At 44.1% G+C, this 20,604-nt stretch overlaps 1 protein-coding gene across 1 annotated transcript; it reads right to left on the bottom strand.

Annotated features, from left to right (window-relative positions):
• Nucleotides 1-2,187: 2,187 nt before the first annotated feature.
• Nucleotides 2,188-20,598, bottom strand: LOC130386674 (sodium/potassium-transporting ATPase subunit alpha-1; the record flags this gene model as incomplete). The annotated part of the gene is made up of 20 exons (XM_056595694.1): nt 2,188-2,336; nt 3,567-3,658; nt 3,958-4,059; nt 4,520-4,650; nt 4,938-5,083; nt 5,978-6,101; nt 6,811-6,965; nt 7,129-7,297; nt 8,010-8,160; nt 8,921-9,057; nt 9,609-9,784; nt 10,291-10,483; nt 11,350-11,484; nt 14,403-14,711; nt 15,184-15,452; nt 15,939-16,056; nt 17,100-17,234; nt 18,686-18,799; nt 19,527-19,628; nt 20,569-20,598. Coding segments are annotated over 20 exons (2,817 nt in total), but the record flags the coding sequence as incomplete, so codon positions are not given.
• Between the last annotated feature and the right edge of the window lie 6 nt (nt 20,599-20,604).

Below are 20,604 nucleotides of genomic sequence, written 5' to 3'. Positions count from 1 at the left end.
TCCTCCCATTGATTAAAAAAAGATCATATTTTTAATATAGAATGTCTTAAAAAGTATAAAATATTAAAGAAATCTGAAAAGAAGAACGCGATTCTAAGCTCTTTTGTCAAATTCTAAAATTTGAATTGAGTCTCTGGGTGAAAAATTGAGGAAGGAGATAGGTCCCAAAGTTTGTAGAGAATAATAAAGAAAGAAAGAAAGAATAAATCTCATGAAGAACAATAGTTGAGCCCTGCATGCAGCACTGACCTAAATATATATACATCAGATATTATACTAATATCTCTCCCTCTCTCTCTTGGTCTATCCCCCTCTCTCTTGGTCTCTCCCTGCCTCTCTCTTTTTTTCTCTATCAATCTCTCTCTCTCTTTTAAACTGACTGACTGAAGAGCGAACCCTCCTCACCTGGGGCCTCATGTACTAAGGTTGCGTACGCACAAAAACGTGGCGTACGTCCTTTTCCACGCTCACGTTCAGATGTACAAAACGTGAAATGACCGTAAAAATGTGCGGTCCCCACGCCAGCTCCAGAGCTGTCGTACGCACGTTTCTACAGCTATTGTTCCTTTGGCGACACTTAGAGGTGACGCTGGGAAACTGGGAAAAAAGGTGAAAACAATGACAGTGATTTGCACATCAGAGACACACTAATGAACAATTAACACACATTGCAATTATATGGGTGGCTATAAAAGCATGCGCAATGGATGAAGAAAATTGTTTTAAAAATGGCTGCGTTAGCGTTGTTAGAGGACATCGCAAATGGTCAAATCCGAAGGGCGCTGGAGACGCCGGGGCCGACGGAGCAATCCGTGCCCTCTCCTTGCTTGTCTATTCAAAAATAAAAAATTTAAGTTAATAAACACGAGTCAAAGTCTTTAATATCCTGGCATCTTTACGCACGACTTATGTGTATTGCAAGCAGCCAATTGTATGACCAGTATAATTACAGCATTTATGACTGGGGGAGAGTTCCCCCACTCCCGTCCCCCCACCTGTTGCGGTCACGCTTCGGCGGTGGGCAGAAACCCTCCGCTTCACCTCCACCTTGAGGTCTGACCACTTTTTATTAATTTCAGAGTGTGTGCGCTGCTGAGACCCCACTGCATTGACGGCCTCGCAAACACACTGCCACTCACTTCTCTTTTGTTTTGCATTTATCCCTGTTGACAGGGTTCCAATAGCATATGCTTGCGCATTTCTACCTCGTGGAGCAAAATCTCGAGCTCAGACTCCGTGAAGTTTCGTTTTTTGCCTCTGTTCATGGTGCCAGGTGATCGGATTAAGAGGTGAATCTCAGGTCCAGTGGCCTATTTAAATGAAATTGCATATTTAAATGAGGGCGTGGACAGGGAGGAGTTTGGCACCTCGGCATGTGCGCTAAATTCCACGTTGATCGAGATGTACAAAAGAAACGTGCTTGGATCCATGCGTTCGCACACTTTGATACATCTGAATTTATTTGTGCGTAAGACAGTTTCTGGGTTTTGGCGTACGCAAAGTTTCAGTATGAAATCCACGCAAGTCTTAGTACATGAGGCCCCTGGTCTGAGTCTGATTGGACTCTGGGGCTTGGGGAGGCTGCACACCTGTTGCTCGTTAACCAATCAGTGGTCAGCACAAAGGGGACACACACACAGGTACTTCAGATAGACAGACACACAAACACATAAGCAAAAAATACACTCCCAGGATATACATGGATGAGTTTCCTCACACACACCTCTCTCTCCATCTCTCTCTTCCTCTTTCTCTCTTATTCTCTCTCCATCTTTCATCCTCTCTCCATCTATCTCAAGGTGACCCTGAGCAAGGCACCCCACCATAACTGCTCCCCGGAAGGTTGCTAGTTCAGTGTCGAGGTGGATAAAAAGCGGCTGCTAAACGCCCTAATTGTATATGTAAAAAGGTGGATCGATCTCTCTCTCTCTCTCTCTCTCTCTCTCTCTCTCTCTCACTCTCTCTCTCTCTCTCTCGCTCTCTCTCTCTCTCAGCATCTCTGATCGGATCAGAATACCACCCAAAAATAAATTAAAATAAAGACCACAAAATTCATTCTCAAGAGGCAGTCAAATATTAGAAGCAATACCGTTTTTATTAACAACCACAATCACATGAAAAAGACGTTATTCACGCATCTACAAACAGTATTGTCTTGTGTGTGTGTTTTAGGTGTGCGTTTGCACGTGTGTGTGTGTGTGTGTGCTGCTGGTGATGGAACAGTTTGGAACAGATTTGTAACACAGCAGTAGCAAAAATAATGCAGTACTTGTTCCTCTCCTCGGTACGGCAACATGTTGTGGGGACTTAGTAGTAAGTCTCCTGTTCCACCCAGCCTGGAAGGAAACAAACAAAGAAGAACAATTAGACAAACAGGTTAAAGGAGAACGTTGTTTTATTAATACTTAAAAAACTCAGTTAAGTAGGTAGTACGAATAAAATAAATAATTGAATCACAAATGTATCCCAAAGTCTAAGGTAAGCTTGTAAGAAGCAATATGGTTATGAAAAAAATATTGGATAGAATTATATGGATAGAAATAATAATGATAAATAATGTAATACTATGATATAATGTTTAATCATAGTAAAGGTAGCATAAAATCACTGTTCAAATTATAATTACAATGACGCGCACCAGAAAGTAAGATATCGTTGTTTTTGACGATGTAAGTATGTTTTTTGAATACACTGTATGCACCATCACACACACATTCACACACCGACACACACACACACACATGCACACACACACTTTGTATACAGCTCAGTGGGTAGGGGATGTTGCGACTTCCGATCCCCTAGGGGTAACATGTGCCACAGCCCAGTGATCTGAGAGGAAGCCGGCTCCGACCGGATTAGCCTGTGTGAGCACCATGAGCTAATGCCCATGCACCCGAATAACACCCACACTCACACTTACACACACACAACCCTCCGCATGTACACACACGGACACACCATCAGACACACACACACAACCACCTAAACACCACACACACACACACACACACACACACACACACACACACACACACACACACACACACACACACACACACACACACACACACACACACACACACACACACACCTAAACAACACCACCACCACACACACTGGTTGATGTTGGGAAGCGCATGAACAGTTCGAGTGGTGGTAGAAATTGAAGTTCAATTTAAGACCATTATGAACACAATTTAAGACCTATTGCACCTCCATAGCGGCAAAAAAAAAATCCCAGAATGACTTGCAAAGTAAATCAATGAACGTTTTTATTTGCTGAATTTTCTAGGCACATATTTATATACCGTTTATTTTTAATGACTGTTTTTATAGCACCACCTCATTAAGGGAGGTCTGTTTTTAAATGACTATTATCGATTACTTACTTAGGTTCCAGTAATTTCCACAATGACAGAGTGATAACCCCTTTTGTATGTAAAATGTTATTTTTTATGTGACCAATAAAAAACGTTTAAAAACCAGTGTGTGTTTCTGAACGCAGGACTGTGAAGAAACACCCAATCCTACTTCCTGTCGGAGTGTGTCACGGTGAGACTTACCTCCTGGGTTTCGTCTGAGGATGTATCTTCTGCCTTCATCATAAACGAAGATGAGGAGGGAGTAGGGGAAGGCGCAGAACCACCATGAGGGTCTGGGGGAGAGAGGGGAGAGAGAGTGTGAGGACATGATGGAGGGATATGAGAATGAGATGGAATGGATGGTGGGTGTGTGTCTGTGTTTGTGTATCTGTGTTTGTATCTGTCTGTGTGTATGTGTATCTTTATCTGTTTGTGTGTATATATATATATATATATATATATATATATATATATATATATATATATATATATATATATATATGTGTGTTTCTGTGTGTGTGGCTGATCTGTTTGTGTGCGTGTGTATCTTTGTGTGTGCGTGTATGTGTGTGTTTGTGTGCGTGGTACTCACTTGAGGGGGTACATTCTCAGTGCTACGTCCATCCCGGGGCAGTAGGACAGGAAGACAGCCAGGGCAGTCTCCTCGAACAGTCCGAAGATCAGGATGCGGTTCCTATGGTAACCAGACGATACATGTCACAACGATGCACACACAACATTCCAGGCACAGTACACAAGTTACACTACGGTCCTGACTATGCACACACAACATACATACTGCATATCCACCCCTCTCCCACCCCTCCTACTTATTGTGTGTTTGTACGTCCTGGCACTTAATTTACACACTTATTGTGTGTTTTACGTCCTTGCACTTAAAGTACAGACTTCTTGTATTTCGTGCTTAGTTATAGTACTTAGTTGTGTAGCGTCTTACCCTAGTTATCAAACACACAAACACACACACACACAAACAAACACAAGATCTCTTCCTCCTCATTAAGAGAGTATATTCCTGCTCTCTGGGGGGCTAGTGTAATGGGGGGGGGGGGGGGCGTCATGAACACTTCTTATCCCTTTGAGACTGTACCTGAGATTTTACTAATAAAGTTCCCGGTGGTAGCTCTACTCACTTCATCCCCTGCTGTAAGATGCTGTTTCTTCTGGTCTTGCAGATGATGAGATCAGCCCACTGGACCACCACGATACTGGCAAAGAACGCCGTGTGGCAAGTAAACTCTACGATCTTTCTGCGTTCGTACGTCTGTTCAGAAGAAAAACGAAAAAAGGAATCGTTAGGAGAGGCATTTTGAATCATTTGCAACGTTGTGAACATTCAAATTTTTCGGTTGGCTTTTTCTAGTCAACCAGTAGACTGAGCTGGCAAAAGGGTATTTTAATTAGCATCAATGCTAATGCGATGCTAAGTAATGCAAGTAGCATAGTCGCACTGACCCAAGTCCCTCTTCTTTTTTGACCTATCATTAGCCTAGCACAGTGCACATATCGCAACACATCCATTAGCCTAGCGGTTAGCCTAGCCTTACTGACCCATTGCTGGCCGTAGCTGTCTTCCAGGTCGTTGACCATCTTGTCGTCCCAGTAGACCCTGATTCCCAGCAGGTCCATGGGCAGGAAGCCGTTCTCAGCCAGGATCACAAAGTAGGTGAAGAAGCCAGCGACAGCCTGCATCATACCTGGAAGATACAGAAGAGACATGTGTTAATTGGCGGATAGTTAATTGATTAATTTACTTCATTTATGCATTATGCTTAAAGTATTCCCTATTAATCGCCTGCATTATACCTAGCAAATACCAAAGAAACACATTTGTTAGTTGTTAATTTGTCATTGATTAATTGACATAATTTAAATACATTCAATAACATAGCATAGTAACATAGCACTTAGCATAGCACTTAGCGCCCATGTCCCAAGTTGGACACTTTTTTCGACCTATTGTGTAATTTACTAATTAATTGACTTCATTTATGCATATTCCATTAATATATAAAACAATGTATTTTTGTGTTTTAGACAAGAGCTGTATTTCAGAAACTCAACTGGCGTGAGTTTTTCATGTGTCTTTGCACTGACTGCAATACCCCAGATGTACCTCTAGGGGGCGACATGCCACTGGTCAGATCGACCTTGGCCCAAACAGTGACTAGAGCCTGCAGCCACTGACAGGGAGGTGACTGACTTTAAGCATGGTTCACAGATTAAACAGCACCAGTTTAAGAGAGGCATATTCTCACAGTGGTGGGACTGGTGTTACTGGTTACCTCAACCAGAGGAAGATAGACTTGGGGAACTAGGGTTCCTAGGTGTGGTTCTAAGGCATGGGTAATCATGGCTTTGGTAACTAGAGGGTTGGCCCTAGCACTACACTGAGCATAGGACGTAGTTCTTCTTCATTCTATCGTTAGCATAGCATAGCAACATAGCAGTTAGCATAGCAGTAAGCGCCCCTGACCCAAGACCAGTAAACTGACGAAAACTTTTACAGATTTGGATGTAGGCGGATACAAAATAAAAGAAAAAAAATCGGGAAAAGTCATCAGAATTCCCAGGTGTAGTAAAGTGTTTACCTATCTGTCCGTAGGCGATGCTGATGAGCCTCTCGTTGACCAGTTTGTCTGTCTTGGGGTTTCGGGGCTGTCTCTTCATGATGTCACTCTCTGCCGCCTCGTAGGCCAGGGAGATGGCTGGAACCTGGGGAGGGAGGGATCAGATTCAGATTTAGATTCAGATTCAACTTCATTGTCACTGTACAGAGCCTTGTACAGAGACAACAAAATGTGGTTGGAGATCTAAACAGTAGTGCAAAATAGCGGTTAAGGTGTGGTTTGTGCTATATGATCGTCATATAGTGCAATATAAGCAGAGTATAGTTAAATAATAGGCTGGACAGGAGTAGTGAATACAAAAAAGTAAAGTTTGTAAGAATGGTGGTTTAATAGGGAAGTCAGAGGTAAGTTCATACCAAAATTAAACCTACAAACACCACCCAAGATATACACTACACACTATATTAACACACAATATTATCTATAATTAAATAGATACAGAGGGAAATACTTTTATTGAAGTATTATTCTATTTTAGTGTGTGAGTGTGTCTAATGTTAACATATTGAACTCCTGATTATACAGTTCACATGTATACAGAGACTGAAACTATCGTCATGGCTGTTTTCTTAAAATGTGTCTGGATTTTATTCAGAATTGTATACTTTTTATAGTGTGAGTGTTTGTGAGCATTGTTTTAGAGCCTGCATAGGCAAATTTCGTTTTATGGATCTACTGCATATTGACAATTAAAGTCGATCATCTATTATCTATTATTATGGCTCGATCGTGTTCAACCCTGTGGAACTGGGTTGTATTTGATCACCCTTCGATCGGCCGATGGTCTCGCTCACCATGTCTGTTCCCAGGTCAATGCAGAGGATGGTGACCGTGCCCAGGGGCAGGGGGATGTTGGCGATGATGAAGAGGAGGAAGGGCGAGATCTCGGGGATGTTGCTGGTCAGGGTGTAGGCGATGGACTTCTTGAGATTGTCGAAGATCAGACGACCTGTAGGCGGGATGGAGCCGTCAGTCAATTGGGTAAAGAGCGTGTCATGAGGAGAAATTACAAGTCTCGAGACAAGTTTACAAACCAAACACCAAACTAGACAACAGAACACGTTGCTCTTACTTGGTACCTCCTGAGCCACATTCATTCTGTTCCCACTCACCCTCTTCCACCCCGGTGACGATGGAGGCGAAGTTGTCGTCCAGGAGGATCATGTCGGCCGCCTGTTTGGAGACGTCAGAGCCGGCGATCCCCATGGCAACGCCGATGTCGGCCTTCTTCAGGGCCGGGGAGTCGTTGACTCCGTCACCAGTTACCGCGACGATGGCTCCCTGCAGGGTTTGGGGAAGGTTTTAGATGTTGAGCATTGAGCATTGGGATTCCAACCTTTGTGTTCCAAGGTGACAAGATCTTTCAGAAGGATGTCATCCTGAGCAGCTTGCTCAAGGGTGAGCTGTCAGCTTGTCAGCTTTGATCAAAAAGTTGCCAAATTTCTCTTTCTTCTGACAAATCTTTCATCCAAGTTGCTTTTGATAAAAGCGTCTGCTGAATGCCCTACATGTAAATGTACATTTTCCCTGTCTTTCGCTGGATTCTGGGTTCCCTGTCTGTCTCTCTGTCTGTCAGTCAGACTCTCTGTCTGTCTGTCAGGCTCTCTGTCTGTCAGTCAGGCTCTCTGTCTGTCTGTCAGGCTCTCTGTCTGTCTGTCAGGCTCTCTGTCTGTCAGTCAGGCTCTCTGTCTGTCAGTCAGGCTCTCTGTCTGTCAGTCAGGCTCTCTGTCTGTCAGTCAGGCTCTCTGTCCGTCTGTGCTGAGCTGTTTAACAAAGTACTGAAAGAAGGCTGGGTCGTCATCTTTCCCTGGATTCTCGGTTCTGGATTTCCTTTCTCTGCATGTCTCTCTATCTGTCGGTGCTCACCTGTTTGACTCTGGGTTCCCTGTCTCTCTTTCTGTCTGTCTGTTGTAAGTCGCTTTGGATAAAAGCGTACACCCACCCACCCAACCACACACCCACACACCCACATCTGGGGGTATATGGGACTCACCTGTCTCTGGCAGCCCTCCACAATAATCAGCTTCTGCTGGGGCGAGGTCCGGGCGAACACGATCTCGGTGTGGTGCATCAGGATTTCATCCAGCTGTTCGCTGGACATATCCTTTAGCTCTCCGCCGTGGATCACACAGGCCTTGGCGTCTCTGGAGAGGGGGAACGAAAACACGGGGCGCTGAGACATTTACATTTTTATCCAAAGCGATGTACAACGGTTCACACACTCATTCACACACCGACGGTGGAGTCGACCCCTCAGGGCGCCAGCCAGCTCGTAAGGAGCAGTCAGGGTGAGGCATCTCGATCAGGGAGGAAGAGAAGCCGAGGATCCAACTAGCAACCTTCAGGTTACAAATCAACCCGCACTAGCTCCTGAGCTTCTGACAGTAATGGTGGCGAGGAGACACCGTTTGATGGGACGATGTTCACTTACATTTCCGTTTCCGTTTAGGTAATTTAGCAGGTTATCTTACTTCATGGATCGCTCTGATTCCTCCTCGCATAAAGAGATTAATGCGTTCTTGGACCGAAGCAACATAAAGGTCGAGACGTTTTGTATTTTAGTTGATCGTTAAGTTACTTTGACGTTTATTTCCGTGTTACTATAGATGTTCGTGTCCGTCTAGGTGTATGCTGGATAGATGAGCAACGTTTGCTACGGTCAACTGGAAAGGCTGGTAGACTGATCTATCCAGCACACATCTAGGTGGGCCGACCACTTGTGATGTCACTTAAACACAGGAAGAGGCAGAGTTTCAAACGGCTTGATCACACTCACACCTGGTGGTATAATATGAGACTTTTGAGTTCAAACACGGTCGACGATCGATCGGAAAAACTGCTTGATCCTTCTATGATTAGACGAAATGACGTATAACGTAAGGCATCGATTTATTGTCCACGTACCTGGGGTTGACTTCGGCGACCGGGACATTCAGGCGAGCGGCGATGTCCTCAACGGTCTCGTTGCCCTCGGAGATGATGCCGACGCCCTTAGCGATGGCCTTGGCTGTGATTGGGTGATCACCGGTAACCATGATTACCTGAGAAGAATTGGGCAATGGTCAGACTATGATTCCGATAATTGTTAATCTTACTTAAATAAAGTTTAGCTCCATTCATAAACACCCTTATCCTAAATCCCTTCGGATAAAATCACCTACTAATTATGGAGCGTCTACTAATTACTAATAGGTAACCAAGACTCAAAACTATCAACACAAATCTAATTTGATCTTTACTTAAGGACTTATTATGTGGACGTATTGGACCATGTAGCTGTGTATAATTCTCTAATTTAAATCCAAAACTGTCTTTTAATTGTGTGTAAATTGTGCATTTTGTTTGTATGAAACGTGGATGTATTGTCTGTTCCATGCGGCCATCTTGGCCAGGTCTCTCTTGAAAAGGGATTTTAATCTCAAGAGATTTGAGATTAAAGAGGTTAGAAATGTACGATACAAAGAAAATGTGTCACATAACGATCATCCAAAAAGAGAAACATCTCAAAATTTACGTCACTGCGGTCCAAGAACACAAGAATCTCTTCTGAGCGAGGAGGTATCGTTCCTTTAAAACTCAAGAGTCTCGTTACCTTGATGCCAGCGCTCCTGCACTTGCCCACAGCGTCGGGGACGGCGGCTCTGGGGGGGTCGATCATGGACATGAGGCCTACGAAGCACAGCTTCTCCGTGGGGAAGTTCACCTCCTCCGTGTCGAAGGAGAACCCCTCTGGGAACTGATCGTCGGGAAGGTTGTAATGGCAGAAGCCTGGAGGAGGTGGGGGAAAAACATGTTTGTGTTGAGCTGGTTTGGATGCTCATACGTCGAAGATTTAAAACCAAGCGTGTTATGGGTAGGTATATCACAGAAAACTAAAGGGGAAGACATTGTGTTTATTATATTTAGGACCATTTATGAATTGAATTAGTAATTGACATGTCATTCCAAACAATTTCATTTCATGTCATTTCTTAATTTAATTCATAAATATTTTAACTATACAACAACAAATCCACGGTAAAATATTTATTCATACAAATAAATAAAAAAATATATATATATTAAACCAGTGATTTGACTTTCATAAGTTCTTGAGAGTTCCTTTAATTGTTGATTCAAACTGGTGCCTAGACCGGGAATTCATTGTAGTTCTATCGTCCATCAACAACTTCAGTGTCACATTATTAATTATTTATTTTTCGCATGAAGGTCCTCACTGTGGGAGCCTTTAGCATTATCAGTAGTAGTACTGTAGCGATGCATCAAACCCTTACCCAGCACTCTCTCTCCGAGGCCTCCCAGCTCTTCGTAGGCGTTCTGGAAGGACTCCTTCATCTCCTCGTCGAGGGGCTGCTCCTTGCCCTGGATCAGGATGGTGGAGCAGCGGTCCAGGATCCTCTCCGGGGCGCCCTTCATCACCAGGATGGACTTGGTCTCGCCGGGGGTGGTGTTCTTATGGATGGAGAGCTGAGGGGCGTCGGGGTGGAGAGAGAGAGAGAGAGGGAGGGAGAGAGAGGGAGGGGGGTTCTTGTTAGAGGATTGAGCCGGTTTGTTGTTTGATCTGCTTGATCAGTTAGAAAAGGAGCAGGATGTGAATGAACTGTTAAAAACACCTTTGCTGATGCTCGCCATTGCGTTGATGTTTTTGATGTTTGATGTTTTTGATGACTAAATGTATTCATGATTGTAACTTAACATTAGTTCATAACATAACATAACACTGCATATCAAATACGCATGTTAACTTGGCTGTTTCATACAGTGTTTTCTTACACTGTTTTTATGCACTGTTTAAGCATGTAAATATTGGCTTGTATACTATTCTTCTCGTTTATTATTGTCCTGCGTATATATTATTTGCATTTTGTACTTTTACACATATTTTACTTGTTTTTAACTCTAATTCTATATGTAACATGGTGTCTATCTATCTGATTGTTACCGTTTCAACCAACAGGCTGCACTTCACTTCACCTGCCAGAAGGGGTCAGTGGTGAGCAGGAATCACTGATTCTTACATGTGTCCCTTTAAAAGTGGAACACAGCTCTTCCCTTCACCTGACAGAGGGGATCAGTAGTGAGCAGGAATCACTGATTCTTACATGAGTCCCTTTAAAAGCGTGACACAACTCTTCATTTACACCCACCAGAAGGGGTCAGTGGTGAGCAGGAATCACTTATTCTCAAGGCTCAGTTAGGGTTCCAGGTCGACGCAACGCAAGGGTCTTTATGTACCCATTACGTCCTTGTGGACCCTCCTTACGGACCCTCCTTACGACCACCACAAGGGCCTGACGTGCGCCTCCAAAACTAAACTTCGAAACACACGTTACCTGGTACTTGTTGGTGGAGTTGAAGGGGATCTCGCAGAGCTTGGTGTACTTCTCCCTCATGCCCTTCACGGAGCCACAGCACAGCTCGATACACTTCAGCAAGGCGGACTCGGAGGCATCTCCGGCCACGTCTCTCTGAGGGCAAACACAGGACACACACATTTGGAATCAGTGGGTAAATCGCAATGAATTCAAAAATTCACAAATAGTAATAATAATAATACATTAGATTTTTATTATTCCACCTGATGCCAATTACTCAGTCTCCTACTATTGTTTTGCAATTATTATTATTTTTTCTCTTTATCTTGTTTCTTTTTAATGACTTTTGTGTACCTTTGTAAAATGACGTTGAGCGCCGAGAAAGACGCCTTCAAATCAAGTTTATTATTAAAAAAATATTATTATTATTTCAGGGTGCCTTTCAAAACAATAAAAGGTTGCCTTACAGTTAAGACAAGCAAATACAATTTAAAAACACGAAAAATTAAAGTAAAGATAAACAACGCAACATTTTCATTAACCCTAACCCTAACTTTGCTTTCTTTTACTCATCTATTTTATTTAATTATTTCATTTTAGTATCTGACTATGTTTCAATGTAAAGCACTTTGAGTCTGCCCCGTGTATGAAAAGTGCTGCATTAAAAAAGTTGCCTTGCCTAAATTGGCTGGTGGGTGGAGTTAAGTGGGCTAGGCCGGTCTGAACAGGTGAGTTTGATAGAGTTTTTAAAGGTGGAGAGAGACTCTATAATACGGATGGATAGTGGGAGAGAGTTCCAGAAGCAAGGAGGGACAAATTCAAATTCTGCTTTGTCAAAGCTTCAGAGCTTCTTCAGCTCAAACTGGCAACGCTCTGTAAACAAAGACAAAGGACGGCGTATTTAGTGCAGGATTTATTTCCTTATTAGTGCAGATGCTTTGATCCATGTTTTTAACGAGGATAAACGTCTTTCTAAATCTCCCAGAACTTCAAACATGCTCCCCACTCGAAGGCACCATCTGGCCCTATCCTATACAACACAAATGTTATGATATTATCAATTATAATTGTACATCTCTTTCCAACTCTTTCTCTCTCGTTTGTTTACGCCCAAAGAAATCATGAACAGACGGGATTTGAATCCAATTTGGATGTGAGTACCGGGCCGCATTCCAACTCTTTGACGCCAGCACCAGACGACTCGCTTTGGTGCCCTTGCACACTTTATCGAACTAATCCGTGCAACTAAAACCAAGAACAACAACACCTTTGTTTTTACGATTTCTTTTTGAAGGTTTTATCCTTTTTATTGTAGGTTCCGACCAAGTAATTTGATTGGACAAGAGGCATTCCATGAATACTGAAATAGAGTATAACAGAACTGGGACTTATAACTATACATGTATCACTCCGCTTTACAGGTGTTCTAATAACCGTTAATGTTATTAATCATCTTGTGTGTTTATATGTTGCTTGGCAACAGTTCAGTACCAGTCGCGGATCTATTTGTGTTGGTGGAGCAAAATAAATCATTAAATGAACAAAAAAAAATCATAATCTGTTGTTGCTTATTACTGTTAGCTAATAAAAGGTGCTGATAGAACTGTTGTATAAAAGCAATTTCATACTCGAGATCGTGCTGTTTTACTGAATATCAGCAAGGCTGTGATTATCTTCGGCAATCGAAAAACAGCCTCGTACCTACGGCTGAATCACAGCTGTGATGATATTCAGCACAACAGCACTCCCTGTCGTGTGATTATTGCTTAAGTATGCCAGGAAGGTATGTGAGAGTTAAGGGAGGACAGGCAGCAAAGGACCAGGGCAAGAATCAAACCCTGGTCGCTGCAGTAAGGACTGGGCCGTAATGGTACCTGCTCTACCTGGTGAAACTGGGACGCCCATGAACAACATCATCTTAACAAAGAGCGTCCAGGAATAACTATTTATCGGACTCAGCCTGGACTGAGGAGAATGGAAGTGTTCCATAATGGATGTCTCAGACGAATAGGCCAGATCTTTTGGCCTCATACGATCTCCAACAATGACCTGTACATGAAAACGGGAACCCGGAGCATTACCAAGTCGACTACGAACAGAAGCCTGAGATGGCTAGGACTATGTGTTGAGGATGCATCACAAAAGTCGCCTTAAGATGGATTGCCACCAGGCAAAAGAAAAGACCTTGGAGGCCGAAAACCACCCGGTGCAGAACTGTGGCACAAGAGCTACAACAGATGAGAGAGGCACTTTATGCTGCCAGGACCCGAATGCAATGGAGAGTGCTCATTGAAGCCTTACGTCTCACAGGGGACGAAGAGGAGTCGTAGTCATAGCCTGGAGTCAACAGTGTTCGTGATGTTGACATGATGCTATCATCAGTGCGTGATGTACCCCTATCACCTGACAGATCAGCTCACACCCCTCACATGCATGCCTTTTATTCATAATCATCCTCCGATTTACCCAGCTGCTCACCCTGCAACCAAATCTCCTTTCAGCGATGAATCATTCACAATCTTTTTGTGGTGGTTTCAAAAGGGGTGCGTCAGAGCGCGAAGCTTAGCGGGTTTGTCTCCGCAAACAAAAGCGTGCTCCACGGTTATTGTTTGTTTAATATTGCATAAACGGCGGTGGAGTTACGTTCAGGCAGGGCTGCTCGGTTATGGAAAATATCATGACCACGATTATTTTCAAAGTTGAAATCCCGATTATTCAAACGTTTATATTTGAGTTTGAAAACGTGATATATTTGTTAAATTTCTATATATATGTGTTCTGTTCTGCAATAAGTGTTCTGCAATCTCTATGAAACATTTAATGAATTAAATAAAAATACTCTTTTTAAACTCGATTATATTAGTTTGGAGATCGTTTGACCCAAAAATCGAAATGACGATCAAAATTCGAGACATAAACATACAATACAAAAAACCTTTCATGTATGAAAAACATCTACCTAAATTTGTATTCATTCTTAACGTTTCAACTTGATTATATTAACTAGGAGAACGTTTGACCACAAAAAGAAGAAACCACTATTAAACCTTGATGAATCTCACAAACCCTACCTTCAGGATGGGGACGTTGGACTGCTCCGCCAGGAAGACCGCGCGGTTACACAGTCCGGCGATGCGGGCCAGGGCAGCCCAAGACGCGGAGCTGCGGTCGAAGGAGGTGCCGCTCTGGTTCTCGGTGGTGTCCGCCTCGTGGATCTGGTTGTCGAACCACATGTGGGCCACGGTCATCCGGTTCTGGGTCAGGGTGCCGGTCTTGTCGGAGCAGATGGTGGAGGTGGAGCCCAGGGTCTCCACAGCCTCAAGGTTCTTCACCAGGCAGTTCTTCTTGGCCATGCGCTTGGCGGTCAGGGTGAGGCATACCTAGGGGAGGGAGGGAGAGTGGACGTTTAGCTAATGGCTAGATATTCTGTCACAACTCAGGTTTGAGTTTTACTCTCCATCTTTCCCTCCTTCTCACTCCCCCCTCCCTTCTCTCCCCCGCTGTCTCTCTCTCCTCTTTCTTCTCCCCCTTCCATCCCTCCGTTTTTTCCTCCCACTCTCTCTCCCCACTCCCTCCCTCCCTCTTTCTCTCTCCATCCCTCCATCTCTCTCTCGCCCCTAGCTTACCTCCCTCCAATGCTCTCTCTCTCCCACCCTCCCTCTCTCTCTCTCTCTCCCCCTCTCTCCCTCCGCACCCACCCTCCCCCCTCCATTCATCTCTCTCCCCCCCTCCCACCCTGCCCCTCTCTCTCTGTCTCCTCTCTTCCGCTCTCCCCCCCTCTCTCTACCTCCCTCCTCCTCTTTCTCCCACCCTCCCTCCCCCCAACCTCCCTCCATCTCCGCACAAACCCACCGTAACGGTAGCCAGAAGTCCCTCGGGGACGTTAGCGACGATGATGCCGATGAGGAAGATGACGGCCTCCAGCCAGCCGTACCCCAGGCAGAGGGAGAGGATGAAGAAGCTCACGCCCAGGAACACGGCCACACCCGTGATGATGTGGATGAAGTGCTCGATCTCCTTGGCGATGGGCGTCTTCCCGCCGTCGAGGGAGGAGGCGAGACAGGCGATACGGCCCATCACGGTCCGGTCGCCGGTGTTGATCACGATGCCACGGGCGGTGCCTGGGAGAGGATGAGGGAGAGAGAGAGAGAGAGAGAGAGAGAGAGAGAGAGAGAGAGAGAGAGGTGTTAAGGTAAAGTTATGGTTCCACGTTGACGAAACGCAAGGGGGTTTACAGACCCGTTACGTCCTTGCGGATCCTCCTTGCGTCCACCGCAAGGGCCTAACGTGCGCCTCCCAAAAAGTGTAACCTTGCGTCAAGGCAACGCAGCAGCAAGGGCTGTGACTGGTCCGCTAGCTACGTCATTTCCGGGCAAAACCACTTTTTCCCCAAACAGCGCAATTTTTCAAGTGTTTGGGGCTGTTGGCTGTGTGTACGCTTTTTTGAGAAGATGGAAGATAGAATGGACCAAATTGAAGAGTTTCTGGTGGAGGAAGTGCAGAGACATCCGCACGTGTGTCTACGATGTGTCATCGAGAATTCCCCCCCCCCCATTTCATATCGATTTCTGCAGTTCTTTTCCCGTTGCTGATTTCCCTCCTCCTACCTTCGACACAGTTGGTGGAGAAGAAGGCAATGTTCTTGGTCTCTAGAGGATTGTCGTTGGAGAAGTCTGGGGTGCGCGACTGGGGCTCAGACTCTCCGGTCAAGGAAGAGTTGTCCACCTTTTGTGATAAAAACAAAATGGAGGCAAACAGAGAGATTTAGGGTGTTTAACAGACGCTTTTATCCAAAGTGACCTACGACCGTTCACACACCGATTCAACCGTGTAAGGCACAAACTAGCAACCCTACGTCTCCTCTACATAAGCCTTTTAGACCAATTAGATCATCTAAGAAGACCTCAGTTAATTATCCCTAGAGTAAACACGAAACATGGGAAAGCAGGATTTAGTTACTATGCAACAAATCGCTGGAATAATCTCCCTGAGGATTTAACTGTGACCTCTTTAAAACAAGGCTGAAGACTTTTATGTTTGCTTTAGCTTTCGGCTTAACCTTCAATACACTGCACTTTCTACAATGCATTTTTTATTGTATGACGATGTTTCTATATGAAGCACTTTGAGTCTGCGTCGTGTCTGAAAAGTGCTGGATGAATAAAGTTGCCTTGCCTTGCCTACCTCCTGACAGATATAAAGAAATAGCTAACAAGAAACCCAAAATAGGTTGGTGTCTGACTGATTCTCATTTCATTGCCCCAACAGCATGTGTGAGCAGATTTGCGATCAGGCATTCGCTAAAAGTTTCCAAAACAAACACTGCCGTTAGAATAGAGTAAACAGGTCGGTGTTTGAGGTGGAGTGAGTTGGTGCCGTGCTGCTCTGAATGAGATAGTATATATCAAAGTCAGTACAAATGTAAAAGGCCTTGCATCTCTGTAGATTATCTTGTTCCTATTAGTGTCCATTACTTATAATGTGTATAATGTGACGTCCATTTCTTGTCCCCAGTAAATAAAGTGAATGACGTTTCATATTTCACCATGGCGATCTCTCGCTCAAATTCTCTCTCCCCATCCCTCTCTCTCAATGTCCCTCTCTCTCTCACCCACTGTCTCTCTATCCTCTTCTCTCTTCCTCGCTCTCCCACCTCCCTCCATCTCTCTCTCCTAACCCCCTCCCTCTCTCCCCTACTCCTTCTCCCCCTCTCTCTCCCACGCTCCACTCCCTCTCTCCCTCCTCTCTCTCCACCTCTCCCCCCTCACCTTGCAGCCGTGAGCAGAGACGATACGCAGGTCAGCAGGGATCCTGTCTCCACCCTTGACCTCCACCAGGTCTCCCACCACCACCTCCACAGCGTTAATGCAGTTCTTCTCTCCGTCACGGACCACCAGGGCTTGCTGGAGAAGATGAACATGGTCTTGAATTCAAAATGGCTGTCATGTGTTGGCCTATTGTCAACAATATGATTTAATAATAATTATAATAGTAATATAACCATCAATCAGCAGTTCCATATAGTTATATCGATATTACTTTATATGCTTTGCATCAACAGTATTAAGGGAAATATTCATTCAACAGGGTTGCGCTGTCAATACCACACTTCTAAACACCTAACACTTTATTACAACCTTCTTCAGTGCATTTATGAACTCACATCAATGTTTTGAAAGTTTTAAACTGCTTTTCATTGTTAAAGTACATCAAAATGCAATATAATATGTCCCGCTTCGATCCAAACATAGTGTTCAATATCGCTGCGCTCAACTGTTGGAACTGCCCTGAGCCCTCCTTGTGTTTGGAAAGTTCGGTGAAGTTCCCGTATTCTCGCGATACCTTTACGTTGTATTCTCGCGATGCCTTTACGTTGTGTTCTCGTGATCCCTTCACTTTGTATTCTCGCGATCCCTTCACTTCGTATTCTCGCCATCACCACGGGAGGCGTCGCCAAAAGCGAGACAATGCGAGTCTACGCCAAACCACGCGAGAAGTCTGGCAGGCGCGTCCTACTCGAAGGTTGTGCGGCTTTAGCTTCTGCACAGTAGCTAATCTACAAAGTAGATGATATTTTATGAACTTAGGCCGGGTCATAAAATATATCAAATAAAAAGAAAAAACAAATAACCAGTGACTCAGCTGTGGAGAGCAGAGGTAATGTCAGTGTAGGAATTCAAGTTTACATATATCTACACACAACGCACACGTTAGGAATTCGAATTAACGTTAGCTAGCAGGAGCGTTAGCGGGCTAACGTTAAGAACAATAATTTAACAATAAATTATAATAAAAGTAATCAAAGCTACTTAAAGAGCCATAAACATTCAAATCACTGACTATGGGACTGTTGGTGTGTGCGTGCGTTTCAAATGATAATTTAAATTTAAAAGTATAATGACAATACCTTAACAAACAAATATGGAGAGAATACTTGAATTGATTAATTTTCAATTTGTGATAAGTCTCTAAAAGAATGTAGGTCATATACCTTAAATTAGAAGTAACATACTGGTTTGTCCACTACGCTGCAAACGTTTACAAATGTTTTATAAACTGGTCAACCTCCTCAGACCCGAATATTTTCATCCAACATTAAAACTACCGAACTGTCCCCATGAAATCTCAGAATTGTTAATACTGGTACCTAGCCACTTTATGATTTATAGTTTATATTGTTACCGTCTTGTCTTGTTTGCCCAGTTTGTCTTTACTTTAGCATTTACTTTGGCGTCTGTTTTTTTTTTTTGTAATAAAAAAACTGATCCCCTATCGTTTCATTTCTCAACCCAGGACTTTCTCAGGGGTGAGAGGATGATGATGATGAAGGTGGGAGTGAGGTGGGGGACTGTACCTGAGGCACCAGGTTCTTGAAGGAGTCCATGATCTTGGAGCTCTTGGCCTCCTGGTAGTAGGAGAAGCAGCCGGTGATGATGACCACGGCTGAGAGCACCACGCCCAGGTACAACTGAGGGAGGAGAGACCATGGGTTAGGGTGAGGGAGGAGGAGAGAGAGAGAAAGAGGGGGAGAGCACCACGCCCAGGTACAACTGAGGGGGGAGAAAAAGAGAGAAAGAGAGAGTGGCTAGCCCACTGTTTCAGATGGATTTTCGAACACTGATTTAAAGAAATGACATGAAAATGAATGAATGAAAGAACTGTTATGAGCGTTGTAATAAAATGTTTAAAACTTGAAAAATGTGGTTTAGGGTTCAATGGCCCTTTAAGGCGTTATACAAGGCCTGGACAATAAAAAAATAAACAATCAATTATCATATTGTGATAGACTTTTGATCAAAATCAAACAAAATCATGTTAAATATATATCAATAAGAGACTGGACCACCACATCTATCAGCTGGGTTTGTTACACAAACACGGTTCCATATTTACAATATTTGAGTGTTTTTCATTGTTCTATTGACATTGGAGTATTTATCAATGAAGAACAGTGGAAGGTCATATTAAGTGTTTAAATCCAGCATGGTAATTCCTAGTCTTTTTAGGTCCTTCAAATTCAATATTTGTCGATATTGATCAATATGTTCAAGTTATATCGTGATATGTTTTTCAGCCATATCGCCCAGGCCTACATTCTATATATTCTACATTGCTAATTTTTAACGGATATGCCAAAACTTTGTTGTGCTAGCTCTGGGTTAGCTTTTCGCAGGAGTTTCGGAAAGCGCTCTTACGTTATCGTTGGCGGGTTCGTCTTCAGAGGCGGCCTGGATGCCGTAGGCCAGGAAACACAGCAGAGCTCCGATCCACAGCAGCATGGAGAAGCCTCCGAACAGCTGGGAGGGAGACACACATCCAGAGACAGGGTAAGACTCCGTTGTCGACTTCGACATCTCTGAACCCGTTTAGAAAATATCCCCCTCCATCACAATCCTTTCTCTCCCCCCCTCTGTCTCTCTCTCCTCTTTCCCTCTTCCCCTCCCTCCCTCTTTACCGCCGGCGCCCCCCCTCACTCTCCCTACCCCTCCCTTCATGTTTTCTCCTCTCCGTCCCTCCTCCATCTCTCCCTCTCTTCCTTTCCCTCCCTCCTTCCCTACCCCTCCCTCGCCCTCTCTCTCTCTCCCCCTCCTTCCATCTCTCCCCCTCCATCCCACCGTCCTTCTCCCTCTCCCCCTCCCTCTCTTCCTCTCTCTCCTACCTTCCCTCCCCCTCTCTCTCCATACCCCGCCCCTTTCTTTCTCTCCCTCCCTCCGTATAAAAAACGATCAGAAAAATGTGTGTCGATACCGGGTCTTTACCTGGCGATCTTTACCTATCAAAAAAGATACCTGGCGCATCCTCCACAGATAAGCGCAGACAGTGGAAGACCCGTCTCTAACTAACCAGAAAGTTCGACACTTTAATACCGTTAATCAGTCTTAGTGCTACACTCAGTGTCAGAGGAGAGTCCCAGTTGAATACCAGAGATATGTATTCTCTTCCCTATAGAAATCCTATGCAAAATTAATGTTGTTCATTATGCAAGTGTGTGTGCGGCGCGTGTATGTGTTTTTTTTGTGTTCTTTTTTTTGGTTTAGAGAAATATGTTCTTAATATGTTGTTATTGTACTTTATGTTCTTAAGGACCCCCTTGAAAACGAGATAGGTTCATCTGAAGGAGTCATTCCTAATGAAGAAATTTGAACTTTTAGCGTTTTAGGAGTATCCCAGTGAAATAGGACAGATATGGGGTTGTAGATGCAGTTGGATCATGATGTAGCGGTTATTTCTTCGTACCTGTCTGCAGAACTTGACCCATTCTGGTGTGGTAGG

This window comes from Gadus chalcogrammus, chromosome 7 (assembly GCF_026213295.1).
Source record: "Gadus chalcogrammus isolate NIFS_2021 chromosome 7, NIFS_Gcha_1.0, whole genome shotgun sequence".
In the NCBI taxonomy this organism is placed as follows: Eukaryota; Metazoa; Chordata; class Actinopteri; order Gadiformes; family Gadidae; genus Gadus; species Gadus chalcogrammus.
The sequence above is the reverse complement of the archived record's forward strand: the minus strand, read 5'-3'. Positions and strand labels throughout refer to the sequence as shown.